At 44.7% G+C, this 21,756-nt stretch overlaps 2 protein-coding genes across 2 annotated transcripts in view; both read right to left on the reverse strand.

Annotated features, from left to right (window-relative positions):
- Positions 1–21,756, reverse strand: part of LOC310763441 (potassium voltage-gated channel subfamily KQT member 1-like) — a 793,949-nt gene that overhangs the window by 346,384 nt on the left and 425,809 nt on the right. The window lies entirely within an intron of this gene.
- MANSC4 (MANSC domain containing 4) lies at positions 8,670–21,315 on the reverse strand. The gene is made up of 3 exons (XM_083615966.1): positions 20,833–21,315; positions 10,623–10,757; positions 8,670–9,526 (listed from the first exon to the last, which is right to left on the reverse strand). The coding sequence occupies exons 1-3, from the start codon at positions 21,059–21,061 to the stop codon at positions 8,841–8,843; spliced, it is 1,050 nt and encodes a 349-aa protein (XP_083472092.1). The 5' UTR covers positions 21,062–21,315; the 3' UTR covers positions 8,670–8,840.

Here is a 21,756-nt window from a genome sequence, read left to right on the forward strand (position 1 = left end):
ATCCTAACCTCTTAACATTCCATTTAACTAACACCTAATTTCCAATCAACTTCTTAAATTTTGTAACTTAAACAATATTTATACCAATTCTTTTTACCATAACAGCTAGAGACCACATAAATTCAATCCAGCATCTTTCAAAGTTCATTAATTTTGCAATGTTTCTGTAAATAGTCCTTAAATTTCTTCCAATCTTCTTCTGCCGACTCTTCTCCCTGGTCGCGGATTCTGCCAGTCATTTCTGCCAGTCCCATACAGTCAATCAACTTCATCTGCCATTCTTCCAGAGTGGGTAGATCTTGCGTCTTCCAGTGCTTTGCTATAAGTATTCTTGCTGCCGTTGTAGCATACATAAAAAACGTTCTATCCTTCTTTGGCACCAAATGGCCGACTATGCCCAAGAGAAAAGCCTCTGGTTTCTTCAAGAAGGTATATTTAAATACCTTTTTCATTTCATTATAAATCATTTCCCAGAAAGCCTTAATCTTTGGGCACGTCCACCAAAGGTGAAAGAATGTACCTTCAACCTCCTTACATTTCCAACATTTATTATCAGGCAAATGATATATTTTTGCGAGCTTGACTGGTGTCATGTACCACCTGTATATCATTTTCATAATATTCTCTCTCAAGGCATTACATGCCGTAAATTTCATACCGGTGGTCCACAACTGTTCCCAGTCAGCAAACATAATGTTATGTCCAACATCTTGTGCCCATTTAATCATGGCAGATTTAACCGTTTCATCCTGAGTATTCCATTTCAACAGCAAGTTATACATTCTTGATAGTATCTTAGTTTTGGGTTCTAACAGTTCTGTTTCTAGTTTGGATTTTTCCACCTGGAAGCCAATTTTCTTGTCCAAATTGTAAGCCTCCATTATCTGAAAATAATGAAGCCAGTCTCGCACTTTATCTTTTAGTTTCTCAAAACCCTGAAATTTCAATTTGTCACCTTCTTGTTCCAAAATCTCCCAATATTTTGGCCATTTGGCCTCCATATTGAGCTTTTTCTGAACCTTCGCTTCCATCGGTGACAACCACCTTGGGGTCTTATTTTCCAATAAATCCTTGTATCTGATCCATACATTAAACAAAGATCTCCTAACAATATGATTTTTAAATGCTTTATGTGCTTTAACCTTGTCATACCACAAATATGCATGCCATCCAAAAACGTTGTTAAAAGCTTCTAGGCCCAAAATGTCTGTGTTTTCAAGAAGCAGCCAGTCTTTCAACCAGCAGAATGCTGCTGATTCATAGTAAAGTTTAAAGTCTGGCAGGGCAAATCCACCCCTTTCTTTTACATCAGTTAAAATCTTATATTTTATCCTGGGCTTCTTGCCCTGCCAGACAAATTTAGAAATGTCTTTCTGCCACTTCTTAAAACAATCCATCTTGTCCACAATTTGCAATGTTTGAAACAAAAACAACATTTTAGGCAATACATTCATCTTTATAGCTGCAATTCGACCCATCAAGGAAAGCTTCAAATTTGACCATATTTCAAGATCCTTTTTCACTTCTAACCAACATTTCTCATAGTTATTTTTAAATAAATTCCCATTTTTAGCTGTCATATTAATCCCCAGATATTTCACTTTCTTCACCACAGTCAAACCTGTTTCATTCTGAAATTTCTCTTTTTCAATGTTAAGTTTTTCTCTAAAACCTTAGTTTTGGACTTGGTCAGTTTAAATCCTGCCACCTGACCAAATTCTTGAATTAATTCTAAAACTCTTTTGGTACTAGATTCTGGCTCCTGTAACGTCTAATTTTCTACTGGTTGCAAACATTTACTTAAAACCCTGCCAATGTATCAACTTGTTCACAGTATTTTTGCACAGAAACAACAAACGATTCCCACTCTTTTTAAAATTTCTTGTTATTGTAGTCTTTGAGCTTTACCGTTAATTTTGCCATTTCTGCATAGTCCATTAGCTTGATCTGCCATTCTTCTTTTGTCGGTGTCTTTTCTTCCTTCCATCTCTGGCCTAACAATATTCGGGCGGCTGTTGTAGCGCACATAAAAATTTTATTCTGTTCTTTAGGTAGTTCAGTTCTTATCGATCCTAATAAGAAAGCTTCTGGTTTTTTAACAAAAGTTATTTTAAACATTTTCTGCAGCTCATTATAGATCATTTCCCAGAAGCTTTTAATAACCTTACATTCCCACCACATATGACAGAACGTACCCTCCTTTTCTCTGCATTTCCAACACTTATTGGAACTTGTTCTATACATTTTAGCAAGTTTTACCAGAGTTAAGTACCATTAGTACATCATTTTCATATAGTTCCCTTTAAGTGAGAAACATGCAGTAATTTTCAAGTCTGTCCTCCAATTTTGTATTCTACATTTCTCTTTGAACTATTGATATTGTGTAGCTAAAACCTTTCTTTTTATCATTTTTAAATTTTTCATTTATTTGAAAATACTGTAATCAATCTGTTACCTTCTCTCTAATTTCCTCAAATTCTTTTAACTGTAATTGGTTATCCACTTCTGTTAACAGCTCTCTAAATGTTGGCCATTTAGTCCTCACATTTACCTTTTTTAAAGATACTGCTTCTACTGGGGATATCCACCCTGGTGTTTTTTGTTCTATTAAATCTTTATATCTCTCCCATACCTTAAAAATCACATCTTTAAGAGGCCTCATTGAGGCATTGGGACACTGCTGCTGCTGCACCGTGAGTGTGGGGAAGGCCGCTCCCTCCTCAGGCTAACTCCATCGGGCCTAGGGGGCGGGACCCAGGCTCACCTTCGCCACGGCTTTAAGAGGCCTCATTGAGGCACTGGGACATCGCTGCTGCTGCACCGTGAGTGTGGGGGAAGGCCGCTCCCTCCTCAGGCTATTTCCATCTGGCCTAGGGGGCGGGGCCCAGGCTCACCTCTGTGACAGCTTTAAGGACACCGGTGCTGCTGCAGCAAATGTTAAAGATGTTTTTATATATTTTAAGGTGTTTTAAAGGTGTTTTTATTGTTTATTCTGTTGTACCACCGTGAATGGTGGTTTTTATCTATGTATTTTTGTTTTGTTCCGTTTTGTTTTGGTTTGGGGTTCGATATTAAGTGGGGTGGGGATTGGTTTTGTTTGGGTATAATTGTTTTGGTTGTTTTGTTTTTCTATTCTGTAAATGGAGGCAAGTATGAGGCTTGGGATTGCTACCGTGGAGGGGCGAGGGAGGTATGGCGGTGGGGGCAGATGTTATAGGCGAAGGGGATCGAGATACGGATATGCTCGTACCCCTTCCAATCTGCGCCCCATCCCGAGGGACGAGGGTAGGGTGAGCAAGGATTACTCACCTCCGTCACTGGTGTTGTGCAATGCCAGGTCTATAGGCAACAAAACCGCCACCCTGCGAGATTTCTTTACCTCGCAGGGGGTCGATCTGGCTTGTGTGACGGAGACCTGGGTGCGCGAAGGGGAAACTGTTACCTTACGAGAGATGGCGCCCCCGGGTTTCTCCGTCCTCCACCAGTCACGGACTGTGGGCCGGGGGGGAGGGGTGGCATTATTAATCCGGGAAGATTGTTCTTTCAGGGCTCTACCATCGCCACTGATCCCCGGCATTGAATGTGTTGGCCTAGTGTGGGGCTCTGAGGTGAGCTTGGCTGTCTGGCTGGTGTACCGGCCACCTAGCGCACCAGCAGCCACCCTGTCAGGCCTGCTGGAGGCGGTGGCTGGCTGGGCCTTGGAGTTCCCTAACCTATTGGTATTGGGGGACTTCAACATCCATGTTGATGCCACTCCCTCCTCACAGGCTCTGGACCTGGTGTCTTCCATGGCAACACTAGGGCTCTCCCAGTTTGTTTCGGGCCCCACACATCAAGCAGGCCACACGCTGGATTTGATCTTTGGCGCCGGTATAGATGTGATCATGTCTCCTTTGATGAAAGTGCCATGGTCTGATCACTACGCTCTGAAAGCCAGGATTGACTTTCCACCCCCACCCTGCTTAGGTGGCGAGCCGATTTGGGCTCGCCCGCAGAGGCTGATGGACCCTGATAGATTCCGTCAAGCCTTGCGGGACCTTGCTCCCCCTGGCGACTCATTGACTGAGCTTGTTGAGGGCTGGAATACCCAGCTCCTGGCAGCCATCGATGAGATCGCACCTAAGCGCCCTCTGCGACCCCACAGAAACCGGGCTCCCTGGTTTACCGAGGAGCTTCGGAAAATGAAGCGGGATCTCAGACGGCTAGAGCGAGTATGGCGGGGTGCTCGTGACGGAGCCTCAAGAACATCTTATAGGGTTTTTATGAAAACCTATGAGATGGCAGTGAAGGCCGCTAACAAGTCTTACTTCTCGGCCTCCATTGCATCCGCTAGCTCTCGCCCGGCGCAATTATTTAGTATAATTAGGTCTTTAACGTCCCTTGAAGGACAGCCAAATTTAAATAACAATCTGACACATAGCTGTGAGGCATTTGCGAGCTTTTTTGCGGAGAAAGTCCTGTTGCTCCGCCATGACCTTCCTGCCAATTTGGATACAATAAATGAACTGGAGGCCCCTCGAATGTCCTCGGGTCCAGTATTGGACCACTTTGACCGGATATCTCCAGCCGATGTGGACAGACTCCTCCGAGCTGGAAAGCCCACCACCTGTCCTCTTGACCCGTGCCCGTCATGGCTGATTAGAGCGTGTCCAGATGAGGTGCGGGCCCCCCTGGGGGATATCATCAATTTGTCCCTTGGCACCGGGATATTCCCAGGGGAACTGAAGGAGGCAGTGGTGCGTCCGCTCTTAAAGAAAACATCATTAGATCCCTTAGATCTGTCCAATTACCGCCCGGTTTCGAATCTTCCATTCCTGGGTAAGGTGATTGAGAGAGCGGTTGCTGAACAGCTTGGTAGGTTTCTGGATGGAACATCGGCTCTCGATCCATTCCAGTCCGGCTTCCGCGCTGGTCATGGGACCGAGACGGCTCTGGTCGCCCTAACAGATGATCTCCGCAGGCAGCTGGATCGAGGCGGGTCAGGGCTGCTGATTCTTCTAGACCTGTCAGCAGCCTTTGACATGGTCGATCACGAACTCCTAGACCACCGCCTTGCCGACGTGGGGATCCAGGGCACAGTCCTCCAATGGCTGCGCTCGTTTCTCTCTGGTCGGGGACAGAGGGTGGCGCTTGGGGGGGAATTGTCATCGCGCCACTCCTTGGTGCGTGGAGTGCCTCAGGGTGCGATTCTCTCCCCGATGCTTTTTAACATCTTTATGCGCCCCCTCGCCCAGCTTGTTCGGAGTTTTGGGCTGGGTTGCCATCAGTATGCCGATGACACCCAACTCTATCTGTTGATGGATGGCCATCCTGACTCGGCCCCAGACACACTGACCAGATGCCTGGAAGCTGTGGCTGGTTGGTTACGTGGGAGCCGGTTGAAGTTAAATCCTTCGAAGACAGAGGTCCTCTGGCTGGGACGGGACGATATGGGATTGAGGGGGCAACTCCCATCTCTTGCGGGGGTGCAGTTAGTGCCAGCACCGTCCGTTAAGAGTTTGGGTGTAATCTTCGATACCTCCCTCTCTATGGAGGCGCAGATTACAGCTATAACAAAGGCGGCATTTTTTCATCTCCGCCAGGCTAAGCAGTTGGCCCCTTATCTCTCTCGCCCTGACCTAGCCACTGTGATCCATGCGACGGTCACCTCCAGACTGGATTATTGTAACTCGCTCTACGTGGGGCTGCCCTTGAGACTGACCCAGAAACTCCAGCGGGTGCAGAATGCCGCGGCGAGACTCCTTATGGGGTCTTCGCTGCGAGACCACATTCATCCGGTGCTATATCAGCTGCACTGGCTCCCGGTGGAGTACAGGATCAGGTTTAAGGTACTGGTTTTAACCTTTAAAGCCCTATACGGCCTAGGACCCTCGTACCTACGGGACCGCCTCTCCTGGTATGCCCCACAAAGAAACCTACGGTCTGCAAATAAAAACATCCTGAAGGTCCCAGGCCTCAGAGAGGTTAGGCTGGCCTCAACTAGAGCCAGGGCCTTCTCGGCTGCGGCTCCAATCTGGTGGAACGCTCTGTCACAAGAGACTAGGGCCCTGCGGGACCTGACATCTTTCCGCAGGGCCTGCAAGACAGAGTTGTTCCACCAGGCCTTTGGTCAGGGCGCAGCCTGACTCCCTCCTCTGGTAACCTGCACAGAGTTTTGCTTAATGGTTGCCATCAACTTGATTTTAATTAATTTTTATAGTGAAATATTTTTAGAATGTTGTTTTATTTGATTGTTTGATTATTTGAATGTTGTTAGCCGCCCTGAGCCCGGCTTCGGCTGTGGAGGGCGGGATATAAATAAAATTTATTATTATTATTATTATTATCTTTTATTATATGATTATGAAATCCTTTGTGGATTTTTGCTTTCTGATATGCATGCCAACCAAATCTATTATCATGCCCTTCCAAGTCTAACAGGTCTGTATTCTCTAATTTAATCCAACCCCGAATCCAGAAAATGCAGGTTGCCTCAAAGTATAATTTTAAATCTGGTAGAGAGAAACCTCTGTCTTTAATGTCAGTAAGAAGTTTGTATTTTATTCTCAGTTTCTTCACTTTCCAGATAAATCTTGGAATATGCTTTTGCCATTCTTTGAAGCAGCTCACATTGCTTATCACCGGGATTGACTGAAATAAGAGTAACATTTTTGGCAATATGTTCTTTTTAATTACTGAAATTCTTCCTAAAAGTGACAAATTCGTCCTTCCCTAGATCTCTAAGTTCCTTTTTATTTCTTTCCAAACTCTTTCATAATTAACTTTAAATATATTAATATTCTAAGCTGTCAACCATATTCCCAAATATTTAACTTTTTTGTGAACCTCTATTTCTAACTTCTGCTGAATCTTTTTCTTGTCTTGCTCTGAGACATTTTTCACTAAGTTTAGTTTTATTTTTATTTAGTTTTAAACCTGCCACCAGTCCAAAATCCTGTATTTTTTATAAGACTTTCGGAAATGTGCTGTTTGGATCTCCCACTGTTATTATATCTGCATACGCTTTCAGCTTGTATGCTTTATTTCCTACACTGACCAGCAGTGGCTCTCCAGCATTGTAGGTGGGGCTTTGTAGTGCTACCTGGAGATGCTGGAATTGAACCTGTGAGCATCTGCATGGCTGCTAGCACTGAGCAATGGCCCTTTCCTTTCATCCTTACCTCTTGATCCCTGCTGCTTTACAATAAAATTAACCAAACACACATATCTGAGAGCAGGACTTGTATGTATGTCTTGTCTTTGGATTTGAGGCCCTTCGAAGATAGTGTACTGAGAATGCAAACTACCCTTAAGTAAGCAAAATTCCAGCTCTGGTTGCTTCAAACTTTTTAAAAGATTTTTCATGGACAAGGGCCATTTTCACATGGAGAAAATACTACAACCTAAATGTGGGACTGCTTTTGAAATGGCAATTATATCCTGCATTACCCTTCCCTACCACCACTTCCAATCACATGAAGAACAAGTTGCCTTGTACGCTGCGTTTTTCCTACCACCGTTCCACATAATAGACTGTCATTGGCTTGAACGGGGACATTTTCAGAAAGTCAGCATACACACTAAAACATGAAGATGTGAAATTACTTGGGGGGGATTTTATGCTTTGATAAAGCTGCAGGATATTAAAAAGCTGGCTGCATACTAGTTCTGGTAGACATTGCATGTGCACTATGGAAAAGGTAGCAAAGCAGAGAAGAAGTAGAGAGTAAGTTGCTCCTTGGGCTGCAAGAGGCAAGTACTTCCGGCCTTGAGTATCACAGTTCCTCGTCTGCTTGCAAACATGAGAGTGTGAGAGTAGGGGCTGAAAAGGAGTTGTAGCCTGGAGACGTGTCCGATTCCCAGGTGGGGTGGGTGAGTGTGGGGCTGGGCTTTCTCACACACAGATAAAATACAACACCACAGTCTCTTACAATTGCAACATGGGGATAAGTGTGCAAAAGATTGGTGAACGTGCCCAAAGTGACATATAAATTCTAAGAATTACTTGATATTAGTGTTCATGTTGAGTCTTGGTATCTTCTTTCTTTGGCGATCACTCGTAGCTGAGTAAGATTGTCTTCCATAAACACGGTTTTAATAATGAGTCCGTACTGCAATGAGGAACCTCTGGCCCATGCAACTAATCTGGCTCATGCATTTTCTCCAAATTGCATTCACCTGCCTGCCTAACACTTGGTGCTATATGTAAAACCAGGTGCGGGGCAGGTAAATACATGGCTGAGATTGGCTGAGTTGCACTGAGCTCTTCTTCAAAGGAGTTTGTTCTCGGCATCAATCATCTGATGGGTGGTGAGAGACACCCCCTTTGCCTGTTTGCAGACAGGCATGGTATAGAATCGAACCTTGCCTGGAAAATGGACATTTTTTTCTTTAAGTCTAAGAGGGGAAACTTCCATTTGCAGAATAGTTTGAATCCAAACCATCAGCAAACAGACTTCAAAGGGGCTACCACTCACTTTGAAGTTATCACCTAATGTCATAATGACATCAAGTAATTGACAGCTGGTGGCCCTAATGGCCTGTAAGGGTTGGTGGAGAAAGGAGACAGCTTGCATACTGGAAAAGTTTCCCGACCAGTCTATGTGGTTTTGTATGGAGAAAGGACTCTTAATGAAAGGTGTATTTAAACCCTGTTAGAATTGAAGTATTATAATCAAGAAAAGCAGATGTATCTCCGATCTAGTTTAATGGCAAAGTACTCAAAATACCTATAATCAGTCCCAAACACATATCAATGAGTCTTCTGAGTGGAGATGTATAGGATTGCAGAGTTCCCTTTTCTTCTCTTACATATTCATCATCTAGCTTTCACTTTGTCTCTAGATTTGGAATATTTACTATTAAAAGCTATTTTTAACCTTAGTGTATCTAATGAACCGTCTGGATTCACCTCTCCGTCTTGGTTTATACCGACCATTCCTCTTTCGATGGCACCCAGTTGCAAGAATAATAGTGCAACAGCAAATCACAGTCAAGGAAAAACAGAGTGCCACCGGAAGCAGCCAGCTCCCCCTTTCTACTTCCTCCCAAGCTGATTTCTGGTCTTCATTGTCTGATGTGTAATTCCTGCCACTGTATACCTTGGTTTCGTTCAAGTGTTTACTGCTGTTCAGATGGGCTGGGCTGGGCATGTGTGATAATATCTTGATAGATGTAACGGCAGTGCTAAGAAGCACAGTTGCATTGTCAGACATGGCTGTTGAACCATTCTTTTCTGAGGTGTTTGCCACTTTAGTAAAATAGTCCTTCAGTGGTGCATCTGCAGGTCCTAAATATGTGCTGGATGGAGACCTGTGAACTGGGGCAGGTGCAGTACTTGTGTTGCTGCTGTTACTTACCAGCTCTTGGACCACTGTAGAAGATAAGGATTCAGGAAGAAGGTACCTTGAACTGGTTGTTGAATTCTGGCATTTTTCTAAATTGGCAACCCTTGCACTTCCATGCACTTCCCATTTATTAAGAGAGGACCTGGTATTCATATCTTTGAAAGAGAGTTTCTCAAACACAAGAAGATCCGGATCAACCCCTGTCAAAGCAGAATCCAAGCACAAGTAAAGGCTTTAATGTCTGTGTCACCTAAATTCACCTGTGTTTCCTAACTATGGAAGCCTTCCTAGTTGCACATGATAACATGCCCATGAAGAGCATAGTGTATGAGTACTCTATTGGGCTCTGGCTTTACTGGGGGAGGGGTTGATTTTTAACATCTATACAAAGCCACTGGGAGCAGTCATTAGGGGATTTGGAGCTATGCAGGTGGAAATAGACCCACCCTGCCAAAGCTTGACATTCCTCCAAGGCACAGGAGCCTTGCCAGTAAATTTATCCTGCCTTACTAAAAAGCTTGACTGGTGGGTGTGGGAACTCATTGGGACAACTCCATAGCTTCTGTGCAGTTCTGGACTCCTTAAACTTTGACTGCTGCTTCTAGCTGCCTATTCCTACTAATTCCTGCCACCCAGTCCATACTGTTAGTCTGCCTCAATAAAGATCTCTTCAAAGAGGGTGTTTTGAGCAGCAGCCAGGACACCTGCCAGCTGAACCTATCTATGTGCAGTCTGTCTCCTCTTTATTTCACTAACCTGCAGAAATCAGGTGGGCAAAAGTGCCCATGAAGATACAAAGCTATAGGTTCAAAACAAAATGACTGAAGCATCTGCTAACCACCGTTCCACCTTCACAACATTGCTTCAATGCAATGCTTTGCAATATTACTGTGCTAGCTGAAGTTACTGAAGGTGAAGAAAAGTCACTGGACATATTTTCACACCCCTCTGCAAAGTGTCCCCAAAGTTCAGGTAGGATAGATTTGGTATGCTGCCAACCCCAACCTCACTCAAGAAATCCCATTAGAAGTTGTTACGAGGGAAGAAGCATCTCTCCTCATCATAGACACTGCAGACTGCCAAATCTATGTGAGGACGGGAATTGTCTCCATTTTTGCACTTAGCATTGTTATTCCATCCCTGGCAGGGAAATGGTTAAGAACTTCCCATCACTTTTCTACTCTAAATTTCCTTCTCCCAAATATGTTTTTTTTAAATTATTTCTTTAATGTGTTACACACATTTGCAAGTGGCATGCAACCCTTTCTTCTTTGTGTGTGCATAATGATGCCTTACCTGGTGTGATGTTGTACAACACAACATTGATCCAAGGCCTCAGTATGCAGCTCTCCAACGCTGGGCAATAAACATGCAGGCAGTTAAGACTCTGATTATTGGTTTCACCATAGAAAACTGCCAAGTTACAGGAAACTAAAAACAGCAACAGAAGGAAGAAAAGCTTTGCATTGATTTCAGAATAAAGTTAAGGTTACATATCATGCCTGTATATCAGGGGTTGTCAACCTGGTCCGTACCGCCCACTAGTGGCCATTTCAGGATTCTAGATGGGCGGTAGGGGGTTCTACAGCATAAGCTGAATCCTTCCATCGAGCACTGGGGGGCAGTAAGGAAATTTTACCATCCAGAAAGATGCTTTAGTGGGCAGTAGGTATAAAAAGGTTGACTATCTCTGCTATACATGAATACATCTCCTTTAGACTCGCCTGTGGGTGAAATAACCAGGCTTTTCTTCTGCCAGAGCTCACTGGGACTGTGTTCTGGCACCTCTCAGCTGGGCCCTGGAAGTGAAGGGAGAGACCTAACCAGACTCAGCAAAGCCTCACTGTACCTCCAGCTCATGAGGAGACCCTCCCCGGAGCTCAAAGGGGATAGCCTCTACAGGCTCTGAAGAGGTGCAGGCAAGCCAGGGGCACAGTGGGGTTTTGCTGAGGCTCTACAACCTCCCAGGTAACAACTGACATGTAGGAAAGCTGTGCCTCAGCCGAGCAAGCCCCCATGCAACTCTGGCGCACGGAAGCCGCAGAGATGTGGGGCAGGGGCTTGTTAAGTTGCTCTGCTGAGGGGCGAGCAGCCATGGGCCTCTTAGCAGAGCAGTTTAAAGAAGTCGCCCACCTGTTGCTCAGCCGCCTTTGCACTGGTGGGCAGGCTGGCCGCCTTGTTCTCCCAGGAGGAAGAGAACACACACGCACCACGAAGGTGGCTGAGGCAGGACAAACCGAGTCTCACAGAGGCTGCCTCTGGCTCAAGAGAAGACGCCTCCCCCCAGCCCAAAGATACCCTCTTTGGGCTCTGGGGTCAATCTTCTGAGGGAGGTGTGTTCCAGCACCTTTTGGTGTAGAAAAAAAGCACTGGACATAACCAGTCTAAGTCCAGCACACCAGCTACTCCTGTCACACAGGCTGAGTCTTGAAGCAGAATCTATAGCTGACCATTTCTATTTCAAAAAATCTGTGACCTGACGGAGTTGAAAATAAATAAATTGGGCAACCAACACAGAAACTGTTGACAGCTAGCTCGGATATCAAAAAGTGAGTGAGGCTATTTTTCTAGTTAATTGGCAGCCCTATGTAGATGTATTTGTTCTTCTCTGACCCAGAAGCATCAGTACATCCATAGCCAAATCTAAAATGTCCAAGTATGCAAGGCAGAATTTGGTATGCTGGCAGAGTTACTTATCAGGATATCTAAACATCTTTAAATGTGAGTTTTGTTGTGCGAGTTCAGTACTTGGGTAATGGATGAGCTCACTCCATTAGATCTGATTTCAATCAGCTCCTTTATCTTCCCAGCTCACATCTCGCTCCAGCTGTGTGACGTAGTACTGCTCTCTGTTAGAAAGCTCAGTTCCGAAACCTAACAATCCACGGCTGGAGAAAGGCAAGGGTGAGCTTGGAAGACGGTTACAAATTGTAGCCGCATTGCTAAGTTGGGTAATGACAGACAGCTGTCTCAATCTTTTATAAAGGGGGTACACCAAAAGGAAAAAAGCAACAGGAAAAGCCAGCTAGGTGCAATGAGGATAATTTTATGAGTATTTCACAATGCATTTCAAATGCCATTTATCAGCAAAATTGTTCAACAGTTAAATAGACACAACACTGCATCATCTTCCAGCACTCCAGTTCTTGAGCAGCAGTGAGAGGTGGAGCTGTGCACTGGGAAATGTGATTTACATTATGATTACACCTCCTTGCTTTGTCTGTTGCATGCCTCAACCTATTGAAAATTCAGTTTTGATTAGAAATGTAAGCATGTCTCAGGAGGAATGATGTGGCCATGAACTTTCAGGGAGGAAGTAAATTAACCCAAACACAGGATTGCCAGAGAAAAGGGCAGGTTTGTGTCTAGTCCCCTTCCCATAACTTGAAGTAATAAAATACAGGAAAAGTGATATTGTAGCATAGCTATCTGCTGATTCTCCTTGTTGGTTATCACAGAAAATGTGGTAAATGTCAGCTCCTGTTGTAAATGTTTATAAATTCTAATCATTTGTAATCAATAGTGCTAGTTATTAACAAAATTTTCACAGTTAATTATCCAAACAAGACTCTTTAGGGTTCCAGCGTCATATAACTACAATGTCTGAATCTAATTAGTGCATGAATCTAATTAGTGCATGATAATAAGTCTGGCCCAACCCATAGCCGTGGACATGCCTTGGACCTGGTGTTTACCTCTATGGATGTTGGTGATCTGACACTAAGTAAAAGCGAAACGAAAGAAGTGCCATGGTCAGACCACTTCCTGGTGCAACTTGACTTCTCCGCGACCCCTCCACTTAATGGATCCAAATGGTTTCCAGAGAGTGGTAGGGGATGCTTTATCCCATGTTGATGGCCTTTCAGCTGATTCCCTGGTGGCCCGCTGGAATGTGGAGTTAACCAGGGCTATTGACTGTTTGGCTCCGAAGCGCCCTCTCCGATTGCATGGAGCCTGGACAGCCCCGTGGTTTTCCACGGATCTGAGGGCAATGAAACAATTGTTGAGACGGCTAGAGCGCCAGTGGCGGATGACCCATTCTGAAGCTGACCGGACACGGGTTAGAGCTCAATGTTGAGCCTACCAAGTGGCGGTAGCGACGGCGAAGAAGACTTTCTTCACCGCCTCTATTGCATCTGCAGAAAACAGCAGCAGGAGACTCTTTCAGGTGGTTCGCAATTTAGCGGAACCACCTGCTACATCGGGGCCCAGTATGGGCCACATGATCTCCTGCAATGATTTTGCAAAGTTTTTTGCAGATAAAGTCGCTTAGTTTCGAGAAGAGGTAGACTCCACTGTGGGAGCAGGGCCGGGCCGGGAGAGTGCTAGAGTCCTGTCTAGTCAAGTTGTGTGGGATCAATTCCAATCTGTTACCCCCGAGGATATACTAAACGGCCTTGGTCCAGTATATCTGAAGGAGCATCTCCACCCCCATCGTTCTACCCGGACACTGAGGTCCAGCACCGAGGGCCTTCTGGCGGTTCCCTTGCTGCAAGAAGCCAAGTTACAGGGAACCAGGCAGAGGGCCTTCTCGGTAGTGGCACCCTCCCTGTGGAACACCCTCCCACCAGATGTCAAAGAGAACAACAACTACCAGACTTTTAGAAGACATCTGAAGGCAGTCCTGTTTAGGGAAGCTTTTAATGTTTGATGTATCACAGTATTTTAATATTCTTTTGGAAGCCGCCCAGAGTGGCTGGGGAAGCCCAGCCAGATGGGCGGGGTATAAATAATAAATTATTATTATTATTATTATTATTATTATTATTATTATTATTATTATTATGGGGTTAAGCTATAGAGTAAGCTATGTTGCCATGTTGGCATATGTCGCCACTTCCCACCTTGGGTCAACAATGATTTGAATGTGCTATAAACATGCAATACCAGATGGTGCCAGAGAGCAGAAAATTTTTATACACTTTTTCCATAGGGTTTAAATTTTTTTTCTTATACCACTCTAATTTCTGACTTGTTTATAGTGTCCCCCCTCCCCGTGTGTAGATCCACCCATGGTCTTCGTTATCTTTTTCACTCTCCATGTGGACTTCAGTATGTAAGGAGCTCTGTGTTGGTTGCTCCAGCACGTGGCTTTAACCAGCCTTTTTCGTTTCAGACCAGAATAGAGTCTGCAAACTAGCATTTTTTCCCTATACCAATAGTTTATAAACTTTTTCCTTTTGTAGCTAACTAGTGTTTTGACTGCCTATGCAACTTTTCTGATTGCTGTATGGAGAAGTACATGACTCTGACCCCTGAAGAGTTTATGCTATGGAAATGGGATAGCTTGGAAAGCCCATATAAAAAGGGATATTTTGGGACACACTGATAATAATAATTATTATTATTGATGATGATGATAATTTATTTATTATTTATACCCCGTCCTTCTGGCTGGGTTTCTCCAACCACTCTGGGTGGCTCCCAATCAAATATTAAAAACACAACACAGCATTAAACATTAAAAATGTCCCTAAACAGGGCTGCCTTCAGATGTCTTTTAAAAGTAGGATAGTTCCTTGACATCTGATGGGAGGGCGTTCCACAGGACAGGCGCCACTTCTGAGAAGGCCCTCTGCCTGGTTCCCTGTAACTTGGCTTCTCACAGGGAGGGAACTGCCAGAAGGCCCTCGGAGCTGGACCTCCATGTCCGGGAAGAATGATGGGGGTGGAGACACTCCTTCAGGAATACTGGGCCAAGGCCATTTAGGGCTTTAAAGGTCAGCACCAACACTTTGAATTGTGCTCGGAAATGTACTGGGAGTCAATGTAGGTCTTTCAGGATCAGTGTTATATGGTATTGGCAGCCATTCCCAGTCGCCATCTAACTGCTACATTCTGGATTAGTTGCAGTTTCCGGGTCACCTTCAAAGGTAGCCCCACATAGAGCGCATTGCAGTGGTCCAAGCGGGAGATAACTAGAGCATGCACCACTCTGGCGAGACAGTCTGCGGGCAGATAGAGTCTCAGCCTGCATACCAGATGTAGCTGATAAGCAGCTGCCCTGGACGCAGAATTGACCTGTGCCTCCATGGACAGCTGTGAGTCCAGAATGACTCCTAGGCTGAGCACCTGGTTCTTCAGGGGCACAGTTACCCCATTCAGGACCAGGGAGTCCTCCGCACCTGCCCGCCTCCTGTCCCCCCAAAACAGTACTTCTGTCTTGTCAGGATTCAACCTCAACCTGTTAGCCGCCATCCATCCTCCAACCACCTCCAGACACTCACACAGGTCCTTCACCCCCTTCACTGGTTCTGATTTGAAAGAGAGGTAGAGCTGGGTATCATCTGCATATTGATGAACACCCAACCCAAACCCACTGCTGATCTCTCCCAGTGGCTGCATGTTAAAAAAGCATGGGGGGGGGGACCGAACCCTGAGGCACCCAACAAGTGAAAGCCCAGGGGCCTGAACACTCATCCCCCCCACCACTTGGAACCACTGTATAACAGTGCCCCCAGCTCCCAGCCCCTCTAGACAGTCCAGAAGGATGTAGTGGTCGATGGCATCAAAGGCCGCTGAGAGATCCAGCAGAACTAGGAAACTGAAGGGCACATTTTACAGCCTATATTTTCATGCTTTGCTTTGTTGCATGTTTTGTGCTGGTAAATCTCTACTGTGTTTGCCTTGGGTCTTGACAGAATCTTCTTATATTTGTATTATTTATTGCCATTAGCACTGTAATGTTTGCATTAAGGATCAATTCAGAAATGTAACTAGAAATTTGAAAACAACAACTGAAGGCCAAGTTATGGTTCATAGCTCCAGTGGAAGAACAAAGAATGGCACTAGATTAGATGTATTCTTCTTTACTTTCAAATGAAATGTATTAATTCCAAGTTTTAGATCCATTATTTATAGGAAGAGGATGATAATTTGACAGCTCACAGACAACAGGGTGAATTTTGGCCCTAATATTTTAGTATTTTCAATATGAAACGTGGCAACATGGGTCAGTGGGCATCTTGCAAGGAGAACAATACACTTGGCACGCAGAGACTCTTTGTAACCTTCTATGGATCTCCTATCACTTAGAGCCAGGCTCTCATGACAAGAAGGCCGTAAGTGCTGCACTTCCCATTTCTTTTTAGTAGGAAATAGCAACCACTCCCCTTCATGGATCATTGCCTTGCTGCGGCAAAGGGGCTTGAATAACTCAGAGAAGCTATGAGCTATGCTGTGCAGGGCCACCCAAGATGGACAGGTCATAGTGGAGAGTTTTGACCAAACACGATCCACCTGGAGCAGGAACTGGCAAGCCACTCCAGTATCCCTGCCAAGAAAACTCCATGGACAAATACAACAGGCATATAAAAGTTATGACGCTGGAAGATGAGCCCCTCAGTTGGAAGGCGTCCAACATGCTACTGAGGAAGAGCAGAGGACAAGTACAAGTAGATTCAGAGCTGATGAAGCGGCTGGGCCAAAGCCGAAAGGTCGCTCAGTCTGGAAGCAAAAGGAAAGTCCAATGCTGTAAAGCAAAATACTGCATAGGAACCTGGAATGTAAGAACCATGAACCCTGGTAAGCTGGATGTGCTCAAAAATGAGATGGCAAGAATATTGACATCCTGGGCATCAGTGAACTAAAATGGGCGGGAATGGGCGAATTCAGTTCGGAAGACCATCATATCTACTACTGTGGGCAAAAATCCCGCAAAATAAATGGAGTGGCCCTCAAAGTCAACAAAAGAGTGGTGAAAGCTGTACTGGGATGCAATCTCAAAAATGATAGAATGATCTCGATATGAATCCAAGGCAGACCATTTAACATCACAGTAATCCAAGTTTATGCATCAACTACTGGTGCTGAAGAAACTGAAATTGACCAGTTCTATGAAGACTTACAACATCTTATGGAAAGGACACCAAAGAAGGATGTTCTTCTCATTATAGGGGATTGGAATGCTAAAGTAGGGAGTCAAGAGATAAAAGGAACAACGGGCAAGTTTGGCATTGGAGTTCAAGACAAAGCAGGGCAAAGGCTAATAGAGTTCTGCCAAGAGAACAAGCTGGTCATCACAAACACTCTTTTCCAACAACACAAGAGATGACTCTACACATGGACATCATCAGATGGTCAGCATCAAAATCAGATTGATTATATTCTCTGCAGCCAAAGATGGAGAAGCTCTATACAGTCAGCAAAAACAAGACCTGGAGCTGACTGTGGCTCAGATCATCAACTTCTTATAGCAAAATTCAAGCTTAAACTGAAGAAAGTAGGAAAAACCACTGGGCCGGTAAGATACAATCTAAATAAAATCCCTTATGAATACACAGTGGAAGTGAGGGACAGGTTTAAGGATTTAGATTTGGTGGACAGAGTGCCTGAAGAACTATGGATGGAGGCTCGTAACATTATACAGGAGGCAGCAACGAAAACCATCCCAATGAAAAGGAAATGCAAGAAAGCAAAGTGGCTGTCCAACGATGCCTTACAAATAGCGGGGGAGAGAAGGCAAGCAAAATGCGAGGGAGATAGTGAAAGATACAGGAAATTGAATGCAGATTTCCAAAAAATAGCAAGGAGACACAATAAGGCCTTCTTAAACGAGCAATGCAAAGAAATAGAGGAAAACAACAGAATGGGAAGAACCAGAGAAGAACCATATGTTCAAGAAAATTGAAGATATGAAAGGAAAATTTCGTACAAAGATTACCATAATAAAGGACAAAAGTGGTAAGGACCTAACAGAAGCAGAAGACATCAAGAAGAGGTGGCAAGAATACACAGAGGAATTATACCAGAAAGATATGGATGGCTCGTACACCCCAGCTAGTGTGGTTAGAATCATAGAATCATAGAGTTGGAAGAGACCACAAGGGCCATCGAGTCCAACCCCCTGCCAAGCAGGAAACACCATCAGAGCACTCCTGACATATAGTTGTCAAGCCTCTGCTTAAAGACCTCCAAAGAAGGAGACTCCACCACACTCCTTGGCAGCAAATTCCACTGTCGAACAGCTCTTACTGTCAGGAAGTTCTTCCTAATGTTTAGGTGGAATCTTCTTTCTTGCAGTTTGGATCCGTTGCTCCATGTCCGCTTCTCTGGAGCAGCAGAAAACAACCTTTCTCCCTCCTCTATGTGACATCCTTTTATATATTTGAACATGGCTATCATATCACCCCTTAACCTCCTCTTCTCCAGGCTAAACATGCCCAGCTCCCTTAGCCGTTCCTCATAAGGCATCGTTTCCAGGCCTTTGACCATTTTGGTTGCCCTCCTCTGGACATGTTCCAGTTTGTCAGTGTCCTTCTTGAACTGTGGTGCCCAGAACTGGACACAGTACTCCAGGTGAGGTCTGACCAGAGCAGAATACAGTGGCACTATTACAAGGTTGCTGACCTTGAGCCAGACATCCTGGAGAGTGAAGTCAAATGAGCCTTAGAAAGCACTGCTAATAACAAGGCCAGTGGTAGTAATGGTATTCCAGCTGAACTATTTAAATTTTTAAAAGATGATGCTGTTAAGGTGCTACACTAAATATGCCAGCAAGTTTGGAAAACTCAGCAGTGGCCAGAGGATTGGAGAAGATCAGTCTACATCCCAATCCCAAAGAAGGGCAGTGCCAAAGAATGCTCCAACTACCGCACAATTGCACTCATTTCACACGCTAGCAAGTTTATGCTTAAAATTCTACAAGGCAGGCTTAAGCGGTATGTGGACTGAGAACTTCCAGAAGTGCAAGCTGGATTTCGAAGGGGCAGAGGAACCAGAGACCAAATTGCAAACGTGCAGTGGATTATGGAGAAAGCTAGAGAGTTCCAGAAAGACATCTACTTCTGCTTCATTGATTATGCAAAAGCCTTTGACTGGGTCGACCACAGCAAACTATGGCAAGTTCTTAAAGAAATGGGAGTGCCTGATCACCTCATCTGTCTCCTGAGAAATCTCTATGTGGGACAAGAAGCTACAGTTAGAACTGGATACGGAACAACCGATTGGTTCAAAATTGGGAAAGGAGCACGACAAGGCTGTATATTGTCTCCCTGCTTATTTAACTTATATGCAGAATTCATCATGTGAAAGGCTGGACTGGATGAATCCCAAACCGGAATTAAGATTGCCGGAAGAAATATCAACAACCTCAGATAAGCAGATGACACAAGCTTGATGGCAGAAAGTGAGGAGGAATTAAAGAACCTTTTAATGAGGGTGAAAGAGGAGAGCGCAAAATATGGTCTGAAGCTTCACATCAAAAAAATGAATATCATGGCCACTGGTCCCATCACCTCCTGGCAAATAGAAGGGGAGGAAATGGAGGCAGTGAGAGATTTTACTTTCTTGGGCTCCATGATCACTGCAGATAGTGACAGCAGTCACGAAATTAAAAGACGCCTGCTTCTTGGAAGAAAAGCAATGACAAACCTAGACAGCATCTTAAAAAGCAGAGACATCACCTTGCCAACAAAGTTAAAGCTATGGTTTTCCCAGTAGTGATGTATGGAAGTGAGAGCTGGACCATAAAGAAGGCTGATCGCCGAAGAATTGATGCTTTTGAATTATGGTGCTGGAGGAGACTCTTGAGAGTCCCATGGACTGCAAGAAGATCAAACCTATCCATTCTGAAGGAAATCAGCTCTGAGTGCTCACTGGAAGGACAGATCCTGAAGCTGAGGCTCCAATACTTTGGCCACCTCATGAGAAGAGAAGACTCCCTGGAAAAGACCGTGATGCTGGGAAAGATGGAGGGCACAAGGAGAAGGGGACGACGGAGGATGAGATGGTTGGACAGTGTTCTCGACGCTACGAACATGAATTTGACCCAACTGCGGGAGGCAGTGGAAGACAGGAGTGCCTGGCATGCTCTGGTCCATGGGGTCACGAAGAGTCGGACATGACTAAACGACTAAACAACAGCAAGCAACAACTCATTTATGTCAGAGAAAGCAAAGGGGAAACCCAAGGACACAATTCAAGTGGGCCTCTATTAAGCTCCTATTTACATCTTTCCTCTGCGTAGCCTCATTCTGCGTTCTGTTTCTTTGTCACTGTTGTCTTGAGGGTGACAGAATGCTTTTATACTTGCATGTATGCATGCATAGAGATGCGGGTGGCGCTGTGGTCTAAACCACAGAGCCTGGGGCTTGCCAATCAGAAGGTCCGTGTTTTGAATCCCCACGATGGGGTGAGCTCCCATTGCTCAGTCCCTGCTCCTGCCAACATAGCAGTTCAAAAGCACATCAAAGTGCAAGTAGATAAATCGGTACTCCTCCGGCGGGAAAGTAAACGGCATTTCCGCTGTTCTGGTTCACCAAAAGCGGCTTAGTCATGCTGGCCACATGACCCAGAAGCTGTACACTGGTTCCCTCAGCTAGGAAAGCAAGATGAGCACCACAACCTCAGTCGTTTGCGACTGGACCCAACAGTCAGGGGTCCCTTTACCTTTGCCTTTATGCATGCATAGTTACAAATCATACACCTTCATCAGCTGAACAGTTAATGTTTTGTTTTTAACATGGACTGCTTTGATCTTTTACAGAGGAAGAAAATGAATTCTTACCATTCTTTAGGAGGCAGCAGGTCTGGCTGCATTGTTGGGCTGTAGCTTCTGTGTAGACTTTGAGAATGTAGGCCCCTCTTCTCTGTGAACGCTCCAGATCAACTGTAAGGCCCGGGAATCGTCGAATCCAACAATTCTTATAATAAGTGGTGGGTGAGCAAATGCAGTCTGATCTCCATGCCCAGCCCAAAAGCAGAAAGACTTCCGACACAGCCATCAGCAGAAACATCTCAGTAAAAGATTTTTCTCCAAAGTAGAAACATTGTCCACCAGAGAACCTATTGTGATGTGTCAATGCTGCTGGGCTAAACAATCTTCTCACAGATTATGGTCATGGTCTTCCAGAGTAAAACCATGCTGTCATGACAAAGCCATTTTGAAGCATATAGAGTGGGTTTTTTCATCATCTCTGGGCTGCAGTTTGTGGAGCAATGAAAGACACTCTGAAGCTGGCCAGATTTATCTCTTCCCACCGTTCACACTGTGGTTTGGTTGTGCTTAGTGTGTTTAGGCCTGGTAGAACAATGGGTAGTGTAATAAAAATTTCAGTCTTTGTTACTGCTGTGCTAGAAAAGAATAAACAAAAAATTTTTTTTCCTTCCAGTAGCACCTTAAAGACCAACTAAGTTAGTTCTTGGTATGAGCTTTTGTGTGCATGCACACTTCTTCAGATACCCTTCAGATATTATCTGGTAGGTAATTATGGGTAGTTATCCATAGTGGCTGATCCCAGCATTCAGTTTTGATTTTCACTTTTAATTATTATAGGATTGCATGCATTTTAATTTACACTACATTGTTGTAGCTGTTGTTGCTGGGATCCCTCTGTCTTGAGAGACAATGGAGTGAGCCTCTGAGGGTGAAATCAAACCACTGCATTTGCAGCACTGAAGTGGCCTCCCCAGGCACAAGGCTGAGCAGTGC

Source organism: Podarcis filfolensis (genome assembly GCF_964270895.1).
Source record: "Podarcis filfolensis genome assembly, chromosome: 5".
Lineage (NCBI taxonomy): Eukaryota > Metazoa > Chordata > Lepidosauria > Squamata > Lacertidae > Podarcis > Podarcis filfolensis.

Excerpts from the sequence above, each read along its gene's own strand:
- MANSC4 (XM_083615966.1), bottom strand. The coding sequence starts at position 21,061 with ATGTTTCTGCTGATGGCTGTGTCGGAAGTCTTTCTGCTTTTGGGCTGG. Across the intron at positions 10,758-20,832 it reads CTGCTGCCTCCTAAAGAATG|TTTCCTGTAACTTGGCAGTT; the intron begins GTAAGAATTCAT and ends TGCTGTTTTTAG. Across the intron at positions 9,527-10,622 it reads GTTGTACAACATCACACCAG|GGGTTGATCCGGATCTTCTT; the intron begins GTAAGGCATCAT and ends CTGCTTTGACAG.